Source organism: Pelophylax lessonae, assembly GCF_965119305.1.
Source record: "Pelophylax lessonae genome assembly, chromosome: 6".
NCBI classification, from domain to species: domain Eukaryota; kingdom Metazoa; phylum Chordata; class Amphibia; order Anura; family Ranidae; genus Pelophylax; species Pelophylax lessonae.
In genome coordinates, this window is record NC_138773.1 from 190589967 (window position 1) to 190611490 (window position 21524).

Sequence of the window (21524 nt, forward strand, 5' to 3'; positions counted from 1 at the left end):
ACACCAACAGCCCCAAGGACCTCATACACGTCCGCATAAAGGAGAGATCGTTGTCCATCAGCAACTGATCTCGCCCTACAAGGCCTGAAGTTTTTCCTCTGGGAGAAAGACACTCATCTGAGGGGAGTCTAAGATCAAGCCAAGGTAGTTCAGGCGCACTGACAGTCAGCGCAGACTCCTGGAAGTTGATGGTCCACCCTAACTCCTGAAGTGTCTGAACCGTGAATGCCAGGTCACCCGACAGGGCAACATGAGAGCTTGCCCTCAACAAGAGATCTTCCAGATAGTGGAGGATCGCAATTCACTTTCCGAGTAGCAAAGCCAGCACCGGGGCCAAAACCTGGGAGCGGAAGCTAGACCAAAGGGTAATGGCACAAATTGAAAGTTTTCCTACGCCACTGCAAAACGGAGACACCGCTGATGACCCTCGTAAATAGGTATGTGCAGATACGCATCATTTACAGCCAGGGAGGCCAGAAAATCCCCTTGATGTAAAGATGCTACCACTGACCGAATAGATTCCATCCGAATGTCTGCAACAGCACAAAGCGGTGCAGTGATTTGAGGTCCAGAATTGGACGCACCTTGCCCTCCTTTCTGGACACTGAACAGGTTTGAATAAAAACCTCTAAATCATTCCTGCTGAGGAACTGGCAATATCACTCCCCGTGCAAGCAGAGTCTGCACTGCCTCCCTGAGATCCTTCAATCGATCTGGAGACAGATGGAGATTTGATGGAAAGAACCTGTCTGCTAGACGAGACCAGAAATCGATCTTGTACCCTGAACAAATTAGTTTGTGAACCCATTTGTCCCAATCAGAGACATCCAGGGTTCTTGAAAGTAACACAGACGTCCCCCCACCAGAATCGGGTGAGGACGCCCCTTCATGAGGATTTGTCTGCCGAACCGGATCGGCTAGTCTTGGGCTTACCCAACCAAGCCTTCCCGTTTCCTCCAGAGACTCTGAACGATTTACAGTTTGCACGCGCCCTTGCGGCACGAAAAAAAAAAAACGCCTGTGAGCTGTGAAAGAGGGTCCCATCTTACTGCGAGGTGCATTGCATTTGAGGATTGGAGTAGCAGAGAACTCTTACCCCCGTTAGGCCCTTGATTAACTCATCCAAGGAGTCCCCAAAAATGGGAGATCAATTAAGGCCTTCTTAGAAGCCTGGTCCGCCGACCAGCTCCGCAGCCACACCATCGGCGTATGGCAATCCCCACAGCTTACACTCTGGCAACCAGAGGAGCCGCAACCAGGGCCGCAGCACACAGGTAAACCAGGGCCTGGGTCATCTGGTCCGTGAGCTCATCAGAGCCAGGGAAACTGTATCAGCGGTAAGTTACCCCTAAGCACCGCAACCCATTCTGTAACAGTCTGAGAAACCAGGACGGATGCGAATACAGGTTTAAGTATCGAGCCCGCCAGCATATGCAGGTGGCGGGAAAGGGATTCCACCCATCAGCCCAACAGGTCCGTAAACACCGGTGAGACTTCCACAGGTACCAGAGTAGATTTGTTCTGGAAACAGGGTGATCCACCTCACCTGAGACTGAGCCAGCAAAGGGATAATGGCGTTTAAAGCGCTTTTGCACCACTAGCACGTGCTTAATGGGCCATTGCTCATTCACCATATTGTGAAAGTCTTCGGGACAAAGGAACCCGACCCGACTTCTGGACTTTTGCGGAAGCCAAAAACTATCCGCTGACCTGACTGTGTGAGCTCATCATCCATTTTTAAGGTTTCCCTTACTGAACAAAAAAAAATCAGTGCTTCCACCTTATATTCTCCTGACCATCTGAAAGCAAGGACAGGGATCCCTCAGGGATGGGATTGTCCATGGCAACCATGTCAGGCTCTGAATCAGAGGACTGAGAAGGAAGTGGCCGTGACTGGGTAGCGATTTGTTTTATCACAAAGTCCACCTTTGTCTGCAGCTTTGAAAAATCTGGCATCAGAGACATGAGAGACTGTGATCCGGATGGTCCGGCATGCGCACGAATAAAGTCTAAGGGGTCATTTTTACCTTGGGACTCCATTTTGCAAGTTTTAGAGAAAAAAAAAAAAAAAAGTGCACTGCCCCTTTAAATCGCGATCCGCACCACTATAACGTGCTGCACCTGGAGTCCCCCTCAAAGGCTGGCAGGAGCAAAAGTGTGTCAGAGGAATACCCAAAGAAATAAAACCTCTTACTTTATCACCTCTGGGAAGTAGCTGCTCTGTAGTGTAATCTCCAGCATGAAAATGTCTCTGACAGGAAGTGACATATCACCACTAGAGGCCGCACACTGCCTGTGTAGCCTCAGGCTACAATAAAATGGTGCCAATAGTAAAGTATAGGAAGCTTAGGGAAAATGGCTGCTGCCCTTACACAGAGAGCCTATGCCCACACTTAAAATGGCGGCCATCAGCGCTGCCATGCGGTCAGGACCCAGGCATGAGGCCACCGCAGGTATCCACCTAAAAAGGACCCCCCACGACAAGGTGACATTTAGTAATCCCCCCCAGGCATCAGATGCCGACTATAGCGCCCCCAGAGGAAGCAGGGAGGGCAGGGCATGTCTTGATAGGCCTGTGGGATCTTTCAGAGAAACAGACCTGTTATCCCCAGGAGTGGGCCCACATCTCCCTCTCAGGGGTCTTTTTCAGGGACATCGGGGGCGTTGCATCACGCACCATACTATGGACCGGGTGGGCTCCACTCCAAAGCAGCTCGCCTCCCACCCTGAGTGGGGGTGCTGCCAGCCAAAAGAGGTACGCTGCGACTCAGGGCGTTCCAGGTCGATGCATCCCGGCGAGGCATCCGCTCGCAGGCTCGTCCCCATCCACCAGGACTTAGTCGTGTCGAGGCCTGGGCGGACCACAACCTGCTCATGCTTGTTGGCCAGGCTGGGAGTACGTAAGGATCTAGATTATCCAGTGCGAAACCTCAGTTCGGCTGTCGCTTTAGTTCACCAGGAGGATCCCCCAGACACTAGCTAGCGATAATGAGTAAAGATAAAATTTCTTAGAAATAAAAACTGAGACCGGAGTCCCAGCGGGAAACCTAGGTCCTACTCCCTAACTAGGCAGCAAGAAACTGATTTGAGAGCACAGTGTGTCTGGGGTTATGTTGTGAGGGACAGCCCCTATAGGCGTGAAAAGTTTTCACTGCCTAGTCTACTCCTGTAGATGGCGCATAACCCAATCGTGAAGAAGCATTGAGAGCTGCATCTGTCAAAAGGACAATAGAGAAAATAGGTATTAATGGATGAACTGGTGCATAACAGAGAGGGGGAAAAAAAAAAATGCCAATAAAATATGGTCACTAAGAAGAAATGCTTGCTGAGCCAATTCCCAGAACAAAACTGGTAGTTTGAACAGAGAGAACTTGGTCAACTGCAGAAAAAAGTTTAAAAAGGCTAAGGCGAACCACCAGTCGAAGGAAAAAATTTTTTTTTCGAATCCACCATCAACAGTTAGTGTTGGATGTGGGAATCCCTCCAGCAGTGCTATTGTGTTCTGCCAACTTGCAGCCTTCCCCACCTGCAGAATACAATGATCACTGCTGGCAAATATTGCAGCTGGCAGTGATTGGGCAATAAAACCCAACAGGCTGGTTGTACTGAAGTCAATCGATGGATCGACTTTAGTTCAACCAGCCTGCCCATAAATAAATCTAAATTCGACTGGTTGCTGCTGAACGGGCTGAATTTTTGATTCATCTATGATGGAAATAAGTTCACTTTACAAAATAAATGACTGCACATTTTTAACGATCTGCACCCTATATAAGGGTGTAACAGGTTACTAAAGGGAAACGTATCCTTTAAACGAAGAATACTCAAGTTAAGCTACGTTTGGACAAACATAGCATGTAAGGCTATATTAACACTTATGTGCAATCATAGCTCATTCTTTTCAATGGCACCCTTTCAAATCGACGGGACTTAAAGTCACAGTGACTTTAAAAAGGTGCCTGCACTACTTGCGCAACTTAATGCGATTTACATCCATTAACTGTAAAGCTGGATCAAAGTTGCACTGGAAATTGTGCAACTTTGGGGGACACACTAATGTGAATGGAGCCTAATTGGACACTGATCAATGTGGCATGGCAATGTACATGATGAAGAGTGCTGGGCAGAACAGCCCCCAACTCTTCAGTGATTTTATTTTTCATGCTTGCTCTACCCAAGTACACAGACCATCCCAACTATGTAAAATTATTTTGTCCCAGATAAGCACATTTTTTTTTTTTTTTTATAAAAAGCTATGTTCACACCAAACGCAGGATGCATTTGCAAGTCCATTACTTAAATGGCACCCAAAACGCAGCATTGCTGCGAATGCAGCATGATAGTCATGGCAAAAACATGTCGCGATTGGGGTGCAATTAGAAGTAATGGCACCGCAAACAAGTCCTGTGTTTTGCAGCAATCTGAAGTCGCAAGCGGAATCGCGCTAATTCTGTCCACGATCAGGTGTAGATGAAGCCTTAGCGGTTGTAATTAAAAAAACTGCCACATCTTTGATGCACTTATGTTGCATAAAGCTCAACAGTAACACATAAAATGCATTGCATCTGAACTACAAATGTGTGAACCGGGCACTCTGCACCCTTTTGAACCTACCTACAGACAATGCAATTATGCATTTCGAGGTCTTCCATTTCTAAAATAAAAACCTCAGAACAACGAGAACAACAAAGTAGAACTAAATGTAAACATTTTTTCCCCCCATTTTGGATAAAGTGGGGTACTTATAAGGCTCCATGTACACGGGACGCTGGAAATGGCCGTTTAGGAGCAGTTGGGCGTTTTTTTTTTAGAAGCCCCTGAACCCATCTACATTTTATCTTATCTGTCCATGTACACCAGGTCGTTTGCAGTCGTTTGCGGGCAGTTGCATTCAGGGACTTTTTTTAGAACGCAATTATTTGCGTTCGAACGTGTGTTTCCCGGCGTTTCAAACGCAAAAACGCGACCGAACGTGTCCGAACGCGACCAAACGCGATGACCCGCGTTTGGCGTTCGCATTTTTCCATTTTAAAGGGGAATCATTTTTTTGACCTCTAGGAACGGTTCTAGGCGCAAACGCCCGCTAAACGCGGGTACAAATGCGACCGAACGGACGTTTCAAACGTCCTAAAAATTCCAGCATTCAAAAAGGGACTTTTGACAGCGTCCGTGTACATGGAGCCTAACCCATAAGTCTTTTAGCCCTTCTTTGTCCCACTGGGGAGATTTCCTTTCAAATCCTCCATAGCCAAAACAGAAAGTGAGAAAATCCCTCCAAAAAGTAAAGGAATCCCTGGTGTTTACCAGAACTAGTATCACCATTGGAAAATGTCCCATCCATTACTGTTCTGGAGACAACCCAAAATTTGGGTTTCTCTTATCGATAACAGGTCAAATAGGGACGGTGAATCTACCTAGCCAGGAAACAGACAGCAACAAAACCCACAAGTTTTCTGATCCCACTCCACTATTCAAAACAAAAACATGTTTTTGATTTTTGCTTATACTTAAAAAAAGTTGCCGACCACCTGCCCAGTTTTACTGGGGCAAGGTGGCGCAGCTGCGCGAACTGACGCAACTGTATATCGGTTGCGTGCGGGGTTAGATGGCATGCGTGCTTGCCATCCCTGCGATGTGCTGAGTTAGTTCAGAACCAATCAGTCATCAGGTCCAGGCCAATGATTTTTGGCCTGGACCTAGTGATAAGGTCTGACCAATTGCAGAACATCCTTTGCCTATGTAATGTAAACAAAGGCACAGGAAATTATGCAATCTTCTCTCCTGGAGCCCTTTTGCGTTCCAGTGTGGGAGAAGAGATCAGACAGTGAGTACACAAGCACTACATTGACACATTTGTCACCCCCTGATCACCCCCAGTTAACCTTTTCACTCCCTGTCAGTTTCACTATATACAGTATACAGATAATTTACTGATCATTGTATTAGTGTCACTTGTAGCACAAGTTAGCTTGAGAGGCAGTTAGGGGTAGTCAGAGTCTGTACCGGATAGGTTTAAGGTATCCGCCATATATTCTAAGATTTAACCCCCTGATCACCCCCAGTTAACTTCTTCATTGCCCTGTCACAGTGTCACTATCTTATAGTGTACAGATCTTTTTTCTAATCACCGCATTAGTGTCACAGGTGACATCAGTTAGTGCTAACCTTGTTAGCGTCAAACTAGGACAGCGTCAGATTGCCAGTGACATACACACACTAAACACCTCCATTGCTAATAGAGCTACACGATGCAGGCAAAAATGATAATCACGATTTTTTGGCTTAGAATGAAGATCACAATTCTCTCACGATTCTCAAAACCTTCCGCTGGGACCACACTTATGTTAAAGCGGATCGCCCTCCATTTAAAATCCTGGGGTTATGGCAGCCATCTACTGCCATAACCCCAGTATTTAACTTCAAAGTACCAATGTAAATACATGGTGGGCGGTCCGTAAATGGTGCACTGCAGGCCTAATGCAAATGGCACCCAAACCACATTTATTTTTCGGTGAGCCCTGAACTGTACCCACCAAAACATTGTGATGAGGTAGGTTGTGGTGCTTTGTGTAAAAAAAAAATAAAAAAAAATTGATATGCTGCGCTGTAACAGTCACCGCACACTTCACTGTATATCATTGTACATTAAGTTGATTGAAGCATCATCTTGTAATGTGACAATTCAAATAAAAATAAAAAAAAGAAGTGTGAGAAACTTGTATACTGTATAATGAAAATAATCAACCGTTTCACACATGTGCTCTCCAGGATAAGGACCAGGAGCTGGGTTAATACATCAAAAACGGTTTCACACGTGCTCCAGGATCAGGACAGAGCTGGGTTAACATCAAAAAGCAAGGATTGTCCTAAAGCATTACATGCGAGTTGGATTTTGCTTTGAGCCACCTGGATCTGTTCTACTCATGTTAAGGAGAAGGAATATCCTCCATCTGATGATTTATGCTTTTTCATGTTGATGTCTGGTAAGAGGCTTTGATTGATTTGAGTGTTCACACATGGATGGTGGGACTTCACTTACATTGCACAAGAGTGGATTTTTGAGTTGGATTTGCACTTTCATCATTTCCATCTGGTGAGAGGAGAACTTGTATGGTGGAGGGAATTATGGATCACCATTCATGAATTTGCACCGTTGGATTTGGAGACATCATATTTCACCATTTTTTTACACTAGTGATTTATGGACTTTTTCATGTCAAATTATTTTCATGCGATCACAATTTTTTCACCCATTTTGTCACCCATTTTGTTTATGTGTAAAATGACACATATGGTTACATTAGCGCAGTGGTTCTCAAATCCGGTCCTCGGGACCCACCAACAGGCCAGGTTTGCAAGATAACTAAATTACATCACAGGTGATCTCATTTGCTTCTCAGTGATTGCAGTATTCTAGTCTGCATCCCCCAAGGTAATACTTAAAATCTGGCCTGTTAGTGGGTCCCGAGGACCGGAGTTGAGAACCACTGCATTAGCGCACCAGATCACCTATTCACCCAAGGTTAATGACAAGACAACGCCGCCAGCTCAGACACCCTGCGTGCAGAAGTAATAGCCACCCAAAAGGCCACCTTCTAGGACAACGTAAGCAGGGGAACCGTCTGAATATTTTTGAAGGGAGGTTTCTGGAGAACTGACAGCACCAAATTGAAGTCCCAGGGCGGCAACGGAGACCACACTGGACGAGCCAAGTGTCAAATTCCCTGGAGAAAAAGTACGCACCAAGGAATGTGTGGCCAATGGACGTTGAAAGAAAAAATGACCAAGGCCGAAATCTGGCCCTTGATTGTACTCAAGGCAAGGCACTGCTCACCTTCCCATTAGGTCCGCCTAAAAAACTGACAGGTGGACCGGATTGGAACCACTGTATGAAAGGGGGCCAACTCAAACATATCTGACAAAAAGGGTGTTCCCTAAAGGGTTTAAAGAGTGGTTTCTGAAGTGCAGAGAGAACCAAATTAACTACTTGCTAACACAGCCAATTCAGATACTTCTCTCATTTATGTAAAAACCTGTGTATACAGACACATACACACACACAGACATTACACAGTATCTCACAAAAGTGAGTAAATCCTTCACATTTTTGTAAATATTTTATTATATATTTTCATGTGACAACACTGAAGAAATGACACTTTGCTACAATGTAAAGTAGTGAGTGTAGAGCTTGTATAAAAGTGTAAAATTTGCTGTCCCCTCAAAATAACACAACATACAGCCATTGATGTGTAAACCGCTGGCAACAAAAGAGTACACCCCTAAGTGAAAATATCCAAATTGGGCCCAATTAGTAATTTTCCCTTCCTGGTGTCATGTGACTCGTTAGTGTTACAAGGTCTCAGGTGTGAATGGGGAGCAAGTGTGTATAATTTGGTGTTATTGCTCTGACTCTCTCATACTGGTCACTGGAAGTTCAACATGGCACCTCATGGCAAAGAACTCTGAGGATCTGAGAAAAAAAAAAAAAAAAAAAAAGAATTGTTGCTCTACATAAAGATGACCTAGGCTGTAAGATTGCCAAGACCCTAAAACTGGGCTGCAGCAGAGTGGCCAAGACCATACAGCAGTTTAACAGGACAAGTTCCATTCAGAACAGGCCTCGCCATGGTCGACCAAAAAAGTTGAGGGCACTTGCTCAGCATCATAAGTTGTCTTTGGAAATCAGATGTTTGAGTGCTGCCAGCATTGCTGCAAAGGTTGAAGGGGTGGGGGGTGGGGGGGGTCAGCCTGTCAGTGCTCAGACTATACGTCGGATGCATCAAATTGGACTGCATGGCTGTCATCCCATAAGGAAGCCTCTTCTAAAGAAGATGCACAAGAAAGCCAGCAAACAGTTTGCTAAAGACAAGCAGACTAAGGACATGGATTACTGGAACCATGTCCTGTAGTCTGATGGATATGTATACAGCGCTATATAAAATCAAATAAAAAGTGACAATGTGCATCATATAATAATAATACTCACTTACAGTGCAATATATAGTCCTCTTAGCAGCCACCCCCTACTGAGGAAGTCGTGATGCGAAAGCATAAGACGCCACGCGTATAGGGGACGGCGACCTGGATGGACTAGTGGCGACCCACCAGCACAGCTCCCAACAGCTACTGTTTTTGGCGTGTACGGTCCGCACAAGCCCATTGTGCCGATTCATGCGAGTGCAATTCTACTTTGAATGTGAATCAATTAAAGAATAGCAGTGTACACTTAGATGCCTCATTATCTTTATTCACATATGTCCATGGGATGATGAGAGATCAATCCAGGAAGTGGCATTTTTTATTGAGGATTCAATGCTAGTTTAATGCTTCAGTGAGGTGAGAGGCCATCTGGTGGCTAAACTGTGGTGGTGTCACTTGCACTTTTATATGGAAACATCAATCAAGCACTTTATTGAATTTTAAACCACGGTTATATTTATATTTTAGTGGACTCTTATGCACTTTACTTTGAATGTACTTTATGGACATTATATATTGCACCTAAGAGGAATATATATTGCACTGTGAGTTTATTGATTTACATGATGCACATTGTCACTTTATTTGATTTTATATAGCGCTGTATACATATATTTGTCTATAGTTCATTTCTCCCGTTAGTGAAGGAGGTTCTATATAGCTGCTGTATTTTCTTTGTGTGTCCCAAATTATTGGGTCTTAACACTATACCACTTTATATTTAATTGCGCTGATTTACCTTTTTGCACAACTGTAGTCTGACGAGACCAAGATAAACTTATTTGGTTAAGATGATGACAAGCGTGTGTGGTGGCAACCAGGTGAGGAGTACAAAGACAAGTGTCTCTTGCCTACAGTTAAGCATGGTGGTGGGAGTGTCATGGTTTGGGGCTGCATGAGTGCTGCTGGCACTGGAGAGCTACAGTTCATAAGGGAACCATAAATGCCAACATGTACTGTGACATACTGAAGCAGAGCATCATCCCCTCCCTTTGGAGACTGGGCCACAGGGCAGTATTCTGGAGACTGGGCCGCAGGGCAGTATTCCAATATGATAACGACCCCAATTACACCTCCAAGACAACCACCGCCTTGCTAAAGAAGCTGAGGGTAAAGGTGATGGACTGGCCAAACATGTCTCCAGACCTAAACCCTATTGAGAATCTTCAAACAGAGGGTGGAGGAGCGCAAGGTCTCAAACATCCACCAGCTCCGTGATGTTGTCATGGAGGAGTGGAAGAGGAATCCAGTGGCAACCTGTGAAGCTCTGTTGAACTCCATGCCCAAGAGGGTTAAGGCAGTGCTGGAAAATAATGGTGGCCGCACAAAATATTGACACTTTGGGCCCAATTTGGACATTTTAACTTAGGGGTGTTCTCACTTTTGTTGCCAGTGGTTTAGACATTAATGGCTGTGTGTTGAGTTATTTTGAGGGGAAAGCAAATTTACACTGTTATACAAGCTGTACACACTTACTACTTTACATTGTAGCAAATCGCCATTTCTTTAGTGTTGTCACATGAAAATATAATAAAATATTTCCAAAAATCTGAGGGGGGTGTACTCACTTTGAGATACTGTAGCTAAGGCGAATGTGGGGGACCATTCAATGGTATCAATTCCTGCCTCTTCTCGCCACATGAGGCTGGGCATTGTACTGCAGCAGGAGGAACCCAGGACCCGCTGCACCAGCATAGGATTTCATCCCGATACCTAACGGCAGTCAGGGTGCCATTGTCTAGCCTGTAGAGGTCTGTATGTCCCTCTGTGGATATGCCTCTCCAGACCATCACTGACCTACCACCAAACCGGTCGTGCTGAACGATGTTACAGGCAGCATAACGTTCCCCATGGCTTCTACAGACCTTTCACGGTTGTCACATGTGCTCAGGGTGAACCTCCTCATCTGAAAAGCATAGGGCGCCAGTGGCGGACCTGCTAATTCTGTTGTTCAATGGCAAATGCTAATCGAGCTCCACGGTGCTGGGCAGTGAGCACAGGGCCTACTAGAATACGTCGGGCCCTCAGGCCACACTCATGAAGTCCGTTTCTGATGGTTTGGTCAGAAACATTCACACCAGTGGCCTGCTGGAGGTCATTTTGTAGGGCTCTGGCAATGCTTAACCTGGTCTTCCTTGCACAAAGGAGCAGATACTGGTCCTGCTGATGGGTTAAGGAACGTCTAAGGTACTGCTCAGCTCTTCTAGAGTAAGGCTGGCCATACACTATACAATTTTCTTATTCAATTTCCTTTAGATTTACCTTAAACTATGTAGTGCAAGGGCCTGCCTGACTGCATACAAATTGAAAGTGTTTAGGTTTGACCCTATATTAATGGTTTTGGTAAATCTAAAAGGAAAGTTGAACAAGAAAATTGTATAGTGTATGGCCAGCCTAACTGCCTGTCTTCTGGAATATCCTCCATGCTCTTGAGACAATCTGGCAATGGCACTGATATTGATGTGCTATCCTGGAGGAGTTTGACTGCCTGTGCAACCTCTATAGGGTCCAGGTATTGCCTCATGTTACCAGTAGTGAATAAAAATAATAATAAAACCCAATAAGTGTTGGTACTACCTGCAACTGCTGTACACTTAAAATAAAACTAAGAGAACAATGGAATACAATATTAAAACAGCGCTACCAGGCATATAGGAATAAATATAAAGTGCACTAAAAATCTATAAAATTAATGTTAAATAGAAAAGTGCATCAGTGCTGAGAAAATATATACTCATATAAATCACATAGATAAGGTATCTATGTGAATATATGAGTATATATTTTCTCAGCACTGATACACTTTTCTATTAACATTAATTTTAGAGATTTTTAGTGCACTTTATATTTATTCCTATATGCCTGGTAGCACTGTTTTAATATTGTATTCCAATGTTACCAGTAGTGACACTGACCCTAGCAAACTGCAAAACTAGTGAAAAACAGGCCGACGGAGCGGACAGTGTGAAAGGGGCCTAAGTGTGTGTGTGGTTGTGTTTCTCTTACAGGAGAGCCTTTCACTTTCCACACACATTTTAACACAAGGTAAAATGTGAGCATCAAAACGCAGACTTTTCGCCATCTGTGTCCTATTTGGGAGATTTCTCTTTGCTTTCTCGGCGCTTAGTATATTAAAATGAACAGTGCTGCCACTGTGGCAAACATGAAGAATGCTTTTCTAAAACTCACTAAACTGTTGTGCCACATGTGCATTCACCACGTGTAACGATTAAGTGTTTGCAGCACCCTCTAGGCTATTGCAGAAGCTAGGCTATCCACACTCTCCACTCATCGCTTGTACAGATATTGGGTACATAGGCAAAAAAGGAAGACCAACAGTGCTTTCTAAATAATATATTAATACTGCTTTAAAAAAAAAAAAAAAGTTACCACCACTCACAAAGAAAGAACACATAGGGGTTTATTTACTAAAGGCAAAGCCACTGAACAAAACTGAATGAAGTAATTACACTCTAAAGCCCAATTACAGGTTTTGGTGAACTTTATATCATTTCTTTGGACCACATTGGTCCAAACAAACCCATTTCCTTTACCAACACATGCTCCCGCTGTAACTGCATGTGTATGTGCACTGTAAAAGGCACCCATCAGATGCAGCAGACTCCGTCAAGCGGATCCGCCTGATCAGCGAGGGATCTCTCCACTGATCCCCTCTGAGAAGGCGGATGACAGCTCCATGTTCTCCATTGGGCAGTCAGAAGGAAAAGGACCGCCTGTTCAGTTTTCATTTGATTTGATCTGTTGCACGGACTGGGAACAGTTCCCCACCTATCTTTTTAGTGGGAGGGTGTCTGCGAACACATGTCCGCTGAAATCCGTCACTCCATTAAAAACAATTGATGGACCGAACAGGTCCACCTGAAATACAGACAGGTGGCCCCAATCAGTCCGCTGGTGTAAAAGGGGCCCAACAGTATACAGGGCTGTGTTTCAGTAGGGGGATGGTAATGTCTGTCCTGCTCCCGGAATTAAATTAAGAGTCAGGCATCTCAGTAAACATTGAATTGTTATGAATGAATACAAGGCTTCCTCCGAGTGGCTGAGGTGGAGATTGGGATCCACCTGCCTCATTCACCTCAGAGGGTAATAAGGCTTCCTCTGAATGGCTGAGCAGTGCTTTAAAATTGTGCACGGCCACACAAATTTGCTTTTACAAGAGAGCCGTCCGTCCAAAAAAGGAAAAAAGGTACTCTTGGATGAATCCTGCAGCTGCAGACATCATCCTTACAAGTGGTAAAGAAGGCCTGAAGGAGCGCATGCTCCGCAAACGCATCGCCTTGGTTACCCCCCTGCACCTGGAAGTCGATCACAGGAGAGGCCACGCGGACTATGCGCCAAGCCAAGGAGAGGCTGACATCCATCAGCCGTGTCCCGGTTTAGAGCAGCCGCCGAGGCCATCCTGATGCATCCCTCCCTCCAGGGGACTTTTTGATACACAAAGCCAGAAGCCTTGTCCTTACTCAGTGTGATTACAGGCTACTTTTGCCATAATAAATACTTGATACTGCACTCAGATGACGCTTGTGTTTCTTCCTCAGGAAAGTTTACTAAAACCTGGAGTCAGGGCTTTAACAGCAGGTAATTCACATAACATTTGAAGGAGATAATCATAAACTACTACAGAACATCCAGGGAAATGTGGCAAACAATCAACAGGAAAACAAGAAATGTAACAACTTCTCATGCTGACACTTGCAATTTTTAGACCTATGCACAACTGATAATCAGGCCTCAAACAGACCTCTGAGCCTAGGCTGTCATTCATGTCACATATCCCAGGAGGCATCATTGCAAGGCCTGGAGGCTGAACCCAGAAAAGCCAGGGCCAGGCCTTTGAATGACATCACATAAAAATGGTAGTGTGGGACCAAGCAGAGGGAGAAATCTGTGAGGACACTGCTGGATCCACTGGGAAAGTATCTGAAATGGTTGTAACCTGCCACAAAGCTTGGATTGGTGTGGAGAGAAAAATAAAATGGGGTGGGGAGGGTGGAGATCCATGAAGGAAAAACTGGAATGGACATGTGTCACAAAAGTAACAGCCAAGATATTCTCCAATTCAGCGAGAAATCTGTTCACAGAATCCCTGCTGATTGGACAGACGCTGCTTATGTGAAAGGGTTCTATGGCACACAAGGATTTCTGTATCCACCACATCTTAAAGGTCAATATGCAGTCTTGTAAGCAGGCAGATGTGGAGAAAATGGTTCAGGCAATACTGGGCCTCATGAGCAAACAAAAGAAAAGCATGCCGCACAAAGCAATTCAGTTTTGTTTTTTCAAACCTGCCCTAACATAATGAAAAGCTGTAATCTAATCTTGCGCACACTGCAAAAGAGACTAATTTCCACCAGAATTTACAGACAAAGCTCAATGTAGCCATGCACCATAGTTCTAGGAATCAAACATTCACAGGACACTGGCCTTTCACTAGTTGGTAAAAGTGGTGTTCCGCTGCCCCCCACCCCCAAAAAAAAAAATTAAGTCAGCAGCTAAACATACTGTAGTGGCTGACTTTTATTAGGACACTTACCTGTCCTGGAGTCCAGCGATGTCAGATGTTCCATCGGCTGTCGGGTGCTACCGCCGCCATTGCTGGTGAGGGAGCCCCGCAGTGAAGTCTTGCAGCTTCACTGCCGGGTCCCTACTGCGTATATGCGAAGCGCGCTGCACTCTCTTACTGACCTAGAAGCAGAGGGAGGAGGATGGGGACGAACTTCTGAAGTACCTCACCGAGGCACAACGGAAGTGGGGACAGGGTACCTCCTTAAGAGCTGCCCTTAAAAATAAATCCACTGTCTATGACACTAGGGACAGAGGGAGGCTGTAGGCTGCAATAAGTATTTGTATTGTACATCTCTTCCACTGCAGACTTATGCCTCGTACACACGCAACGATTATCGGTCGACCGATCGTCCGACTTTTTTCCAGAGTGGGGTTTTGTTGGTTGGAATGTGCCTAGACTGCACACGAATTTTCTCGGCCAACAAAAATCTACTTCAGAAGTGATGTCATGTGTTGGTTTACTTTCCGTGTGTTTTTTCTTCTCTGAGCATGCCCTGTCTTGCTCATCAGATTTTTGTCTGCCGAAATCTGTACTGACTGAGGGAAAATTGGCCGTTGTGTTGACGGCCAACAAAAATTTTATAGCCTGCACACCAGATTTTTTTCGGCCGAAAAGTCGGTTGTCGGAAGCATCATACTAACAAGCCGAAAATCAGCCGATCAGATGTTGGCCGAAAATTCTCAGCCAATTATCGATGCGTGTGTACAAGGCATTAGGCTCTGTTCACATCTAGGCGTTTTTGGGCGATTTTCTGCGCCAAGCCTCAGCTCTAAAAACGCCCAACAAAACAAATCCCATTATTTCAATGGCCCCTGTTCACATCTGAGCATTCTGTCGCCTTAAGCAAAATGCCCATCTCTCACACAAGTACATGAGCTTCTATTTTGGCAGATTACAGGTGTTTATTTTATTTTCATTGGTTACTTGTCAACCTAAAAACGCCTGCACAAAAGTGCTGCAAAAACGCCAGATAAAAACGCCCAGTAAAAATAGCAATGCCTAGATGTGAACATAGCCTTAAGGCCCGTACACACGTACCGATCGTCGGCATACAAACGTCGGCGGACGAAAGATCTGCTGATTGTACGCGTGTTAGTATGGTGCCTCCGACAGATGTCTGCGCACAATCCGCGGACAAAAGTCTTTCTTGCAAACATGAAAATTTTTGTCTGCGGACACCAGAACGGACGATTGTTCGCCTGTCAGTACAGAATTCGGCCGACAGACTGCAGATTTGCAAGACTGGGCATGCTCAGAAAATAAAAAACACAGGGAAAGTTAACCATTACATGACATCACTTCTGCAGTCAGCTGAAGTCTGCAGACAAAATTCTTGTGCTGTCCTTGTGCTGTCTTTGCACTTTTCAACAGACACCGACATCCCGGGGAGAAAAGACGAACATTTGTATGACGACGATCTGCGTGTGTGTACGGGGCTTTAGATTAAACATTTTAGATGGGATTACTTGGTTTCTGAACTCAGATGTATACCTAAAAATTAAGCTAGAAATCCAATCAATTACTTGGTAATGATCACCTATTTCAGCATAATTAAGAATGTTCAACCTGATACTCCAGCACCTCCAGCCTATACCTAACAAGACCACTGTCTCCGTGGTAACTAAGAATCCCACCACAGTGATTCTAGTTACATTGCTTTGGGGATTATCGATATTCTTTTGTTAGCCAAACAAATACCATTCATTTATCTTTGCATTAAGTAGGGCCCATTTCACATCCTGCAGTTGTTGCAGTGAGTTTAACCTGCCGGGTGTTAAAATTGGCTGCCAAAGACTGGACTGAAAAGTAGGCATGACCTTTTTCAATGCCATTAACATGAACAGCAAGCCACACATTAACAGGTATTGCAGTAACAAGACGTTTTAGCTCTCTCCGCCATTACGCATAACCGTGAAGGGGTCTCTAAAACGAACACTAAATTTCCCTATTATCCAAAACTATTCCACACACATCCACTACTAAAATGATCCTATGATTTATTTTTCATGAAATCATTTCTTAGGTTCCATGCACACTAGCATTTTCCATAAATTTAAAAAAAAAAAAAAAAAAAAAAAAAAGCTAGAAAAAAATGCTAACAGCATTTTTGTGCTAGCTTCTAGTAGCATTAGCCTTTTTTAGCGTTTTTTTGCAATACATGGAGAAGAAAAAAAAAAGTGGTTAGTAGCATTTAGCTTTTTTTTTTCTGCTTCTAGACACTGAAGCTCAAAAAATGCCAATGGCCTCAAGTAGTGCGCATGAACACATCCCGGACCTCTCCTTTTTCCCCTGACTTCTGTTTGTTCGGAATGAGCAGTGTATGTTAGTTGCACTCATGCACTGCTCTATACACACTGTAAATCCCATAGTCCATCTCAGGAGCAGGAGAAGGTGGCTACATTCCTACATTAAATGAGACCATGGAAAATAAACGTAGACACCTAACAGGAAGGCAAATCACAGAAGAAGGAAAAAAAAAAACATTGAGGGCAGCTGAGAGCAATAGAACAGCAACAGAATATACTTTAAAATACCACACAGCTAAATACCTTTTTTTTTTTTCTAAAAAAAGTTTTAAACGTCACTAAAAGCATTTTTTACTCAAATGGTATATTATAAAAGCAACAAAAAAAAAAAAAAAATATTACATTGTAGAAATAAAATTATGAGCACTGCCAGCACAGTCCCTGTGTGCCGGGATGACATCCCATGCCGGCCAAGGCACTCAGAAGATGATGCCAGCGAAGGAAGGGAACCACAGAGAAAAAAAAAAAAAAAAAAGGTTTAGCTTTGCTTAATTTAAAAAAGTTGATAAAAGTGAATCCAAAGGCTATAAATGGATATTCAGTTTGCTAAAGTACCTGTAAGAAAACAAATTTTCTTAAAAATGATTATTTTTTTGCATCTCAGTGCTGCTAAACTCCTCCAGCCACTTCCAGGCTACATGCACCCATACCATCATTGGCTGCATATTATTATTATACAGGATTTATATAGCGCCAACAGTTTGCATAGCGCTTTACAATGTGAGGGAAGACAATACAGTTACAATACAATTCAAAACAGGAGGAACTAGAGGGCCCTGCTCGTTAGAGCTTACAATCTAGAATACAATCTAGAAGAAAAGCATATAATCTGGCTTCCCAACAGTGATGCACCGCACCTGCGCTGTCACTGCCAGTCTCCCCCGTGTATCAGAAATTGAAGCATCACACTAAAGAAATCCAGATACAACTTTATTCCATTCAGTCAGGGAAAACAAAAAAAAAAAAAAAAAATTACATTGTAGTCAATGTGTTTTAGGGGTCCAAGAGCACCCCTTTGCTCAGGACTTGATTGACAACAATGTGAACAGACTAAGTGAACTGGACCTTTAATGGCTGCCAAACCAATGCTGACAAGGCCTGTGCCACACTGAGGCAATACCAATAAAGTTCCAGTTCACTTGTAACTTATTCACATTGTAGTCAATCAAGCCCTTATGAAGGGGACACTGCTGGACCCCTGAATGCACTGGCTACTTTTTGAATGTTCTCCTAGACTTTTAATCAGAATGAAGTTGTATCTGGCCCTTATATAGCAGCAGCGTGGTGCTTCAGTTTCCATCTACGGTATAAAAGATACCTGCCTGGGAGCCAGTTCATTTACAACAACTTCAATACTTTAAGCTAGCAGCACTGATTTAGCAATACCAGTGAGATAACACTTTGTGTCGAGAGCTATTTTTCCACCTTCCTCAACTGGCTCCACCATGTGACAACGCAAGAGCATGACTGGGAGGTGGTGGTCACCCCATAACGGGAAATGCCTGAACAAAGACCTTCAGGACAGAATTCCCAGGCATTACTTTATGAAAGCTGCAGATTGAAAAAAAGACAGAAAACTGCTTTAAAGTGAATATAAAATCTTGGTTCATTGGGGTTTAAATCTACTTGATTAAAGGCCAGTTCACACTAGAGCATGCATGTTCCTGTGCAGTCCAGTTTTGGCAGCACATTCATTTCAATGGGCTGCCAAATGCACTGGAATGTGCAAGCTTTTCAGATCACGCCACACCAATCTGCATGGTACTCCGGTACCAAACGGTTTGGTGGCCGTAAACACACTGCATTTGCAAAATGTTTTTGGGGGTGCCATTAACAATTGATAGTTGTTTGATTGAATCCCAACCATTACACTAACTGCCTGAAGTTAGTATGTTCTCCCTGGGTCAGTGTGGATTTCCTCCAACACCCGGAGAACATACTGGTAGGTAAATTGGCCCTAGGATGTGTATGTATGAATGTGAGCTATAGACTAACCTCCCTGAAAGTACAGACTAATGTGACTGTACAATATAGATGGAAATTTTCAGAGCAATATAAATACCTTAAACTGGTAGTAAAGTGCGCTTTGTGATTTTTACCCACAGATAAGCCTATAAGGTTTACCTGTAGGTGAAATTAATATCTCCTAAAACGTGCACCATATTGCAAATATTCACCCTGGATGCAGCCAGTGACGTCACAGACGCATGCGCACTTAAGGTCTGGCATACCATGCTACAACCGAGGGCTCCTGCACAAATACACAGAAGTGCCGTCATCGTAGCTCTGGCAACTCATACAGCCAGAAGAAAGGCCGGAGCAAGATGGAAGCCCAGACAGCAGTGACATTGCACCACTGGAAGACTCTGTTCTAAAGTATTTCATAAGGTGCTAGTATGTGATGCATACTACCACATCACATTATGCAATTGCCTTAGAGGTGTTTTGTTTTTTCCTCTCTCTAAACTCCAGGGGTTTTACTACTGCTTTAACCACTTGACCTCCAGAAGATTTACCCCCCCCCCCCAAGACATTTTTTGCGATATGGCACTGGGGCCCAGAGTAAAACTGCTAGACCTTAAAGCTGAGCTCCACCCAAAAGGGGAAGCGCTGCTTGTTTGCACCCTCCTCCCTTTCACTGCCACATTTGGCACTTTTGGGGGGGGGGGGGGGCAGGTACCTGGTTTTGACAGGTACCCGCTTCCACTTCCTGGCAAGATTACTGTACAGTGATTTATGTCATGTCCGGCCCTTCTTCCTTCCCCCCCAGCTGTCTTCTGGGACAAACAGAGGTCCCAGAAGACAGTGGGACCACTTAGAGCCGGTTCACATACAGGCGACCCTACTTCCCAGGGCGACCTGTGAAGTCACGGTGCACAACTCGCACCGGCATGCAGGGACTTCATATCATTGAAGTCAATGGAGGTCGCCCCAAAGTAGTACAGGACCCTTTATCTAAGTCGGAGCGACTTGTGTCGCTCCTATTAGAACAGGTCCTGTGCTACTCTATGGCAAGCGACCCACGGCGACTTGTCAGGCGAGCAGGTCGCCTGACACAAGTCGCCCCAGTGTGAACAGGTCTTAGAAAACTCAGCACGACTCACGTAGTAGATAACAAGTTGAGAAGCCCCAAGGCTTCACTTTCTGCTTCCCTTCCTACAGATGACGCCTTCACCTGACAAATCAGCTAGGGCCTCAACATCGCGGGATGCCTGGACAGGTAAGTGTCCTTATTTTAAAAGTCAGCAGCTACAGTATTAATCTGCTGATTATTTTTTTTTTTTACAAACGAACGCCACTGGTTAAATTAATGGCACCTATGCATTTTGCAAGGCCAGCGCATTCACACACAGCAAATGCGCACAGAATGTGCTTCTCCCATATGAGGAGTATATAATATCTTAGCCCATGGGTCCCATTCTCACCAAAATGCATTGCAGAAAAGGCATTCCAGACGCGTTTCACACACATAAACACACTGCCCTTGTGAGACATGCACCAATAGATAATGGCACACCATACAGATCTGGAAAGTGCAGCGCGTTAGGTGCGGCCTGGTCTGAAAAGGTACGGCTTCCTGCGTTCCAGTGCGTTGCAACGGGTGGCCATTTGCAAGCAGAACTTGCGCGGTCCAGTGTGAACCGGCCTTCATCTAACTAGAATGAAAACACATGGGGGGGTCATCGTCCAATGTAAGAAGTGGGGAGGCTGTGTTTACCTTTGGGGGAGCTCGGGCTCTTCCTCTCTGGGGAGCTCCTCTGCTGCCAGCCTGGCCTACCCACCGGAGAAGGGGAGGAGGAGGACGGTACTCCCGGTGTACTGGAGTCCACAGCCGGGCTGCTGGAGGTGGGGGATCCAGGCTGGTTGTTGTGATGATGATGATGGTGGTGATGATGGGAGTGATGGTGATGATGATGGTGGTGGTGATGATGCCCTCGGGTGGGTGACGCCCCGGTCTGGGTGGACACGGTAGGACTTCCTCTGGAGCTGCTGACAGCCGGGGGGGACTCCACACCGTTGCCGTTCGCCCCGCTCCCTCTGGTAGGACTGCCGCTCCGGGAGGGAGGGCGCAGGGCGGCCCCGTTGTTGTTGTTCACCCGTGTAGGGCTGCCGTGCTGCTTCAGTTGAAAGGGAACCAAGGCTCGCATGGGCTGAAGGCGGCTCCCCGGAGCTCCGCCAGGAACGGCACCGGCGGGGGTTCCCGGAGGTGTGGGGGAGCCGTTTCTCCTCACCCACTGCTGGGACATCTCCCACTCCGCTGCAGGCAGCTTTACAGAGAATGTCGGCAGCGCTGCACCCGAAGCACGGCAGAAGGAGGCCGTACACGCCACACCGGCCGCGGGCGGAACGTTCCTCGCTGTGCACGCGCTCGGTGTAACGGCAGCTGCACCTGTGGCGCGCGCGCAGCAGTTCTATCTGCAGACAACACAACACCCTGCGCGCTCACGTCACGCCCACCATCACTCCAACCTTGCGTCTATTGGTTGCTCGTTTCTGACCAATAAAACCGCAGACTTTAGCGAGGCAACAGGAGCTGGTTGGTTGGCGAGCGTCTCCTAGACGCCAGGAAACCAGTCAGCTAGCGGTTCCCTAGCCTCCAGGGAATGAGTGTGAAGGAGGTGGGAAGGGGGCGGGGAAAACTCCGCAGC

General features: G+C 45.4%; 1 protein-coding gene across 2 annotated transcripts in view; it reads right to left on the minus strand.

The window, feature by feature from the left end:
- FAM117B (family with sequence similarity 117 member B) overlaps positions 1–21314 on the minus strand; it is a 113348-nt gene extending 92034 nt beyond the window's left edge. For both annotated transcript variants that reach the window (XM_082261312.1, XM_082261311.1), the window contains exon 1: positions 20594–21314. In XM_082261312.1, the coding sequence (XP_082117438.1) occupies positions 20594–21122 (529 nt within the window). In that variant the 5' untranslated portion in view covers positions 21123–21314. The remainder of the gene's footprint in view (positions 1–20593) is intronic.
- Positions 21315–21524: the final 210 nt, after the last annotated feature.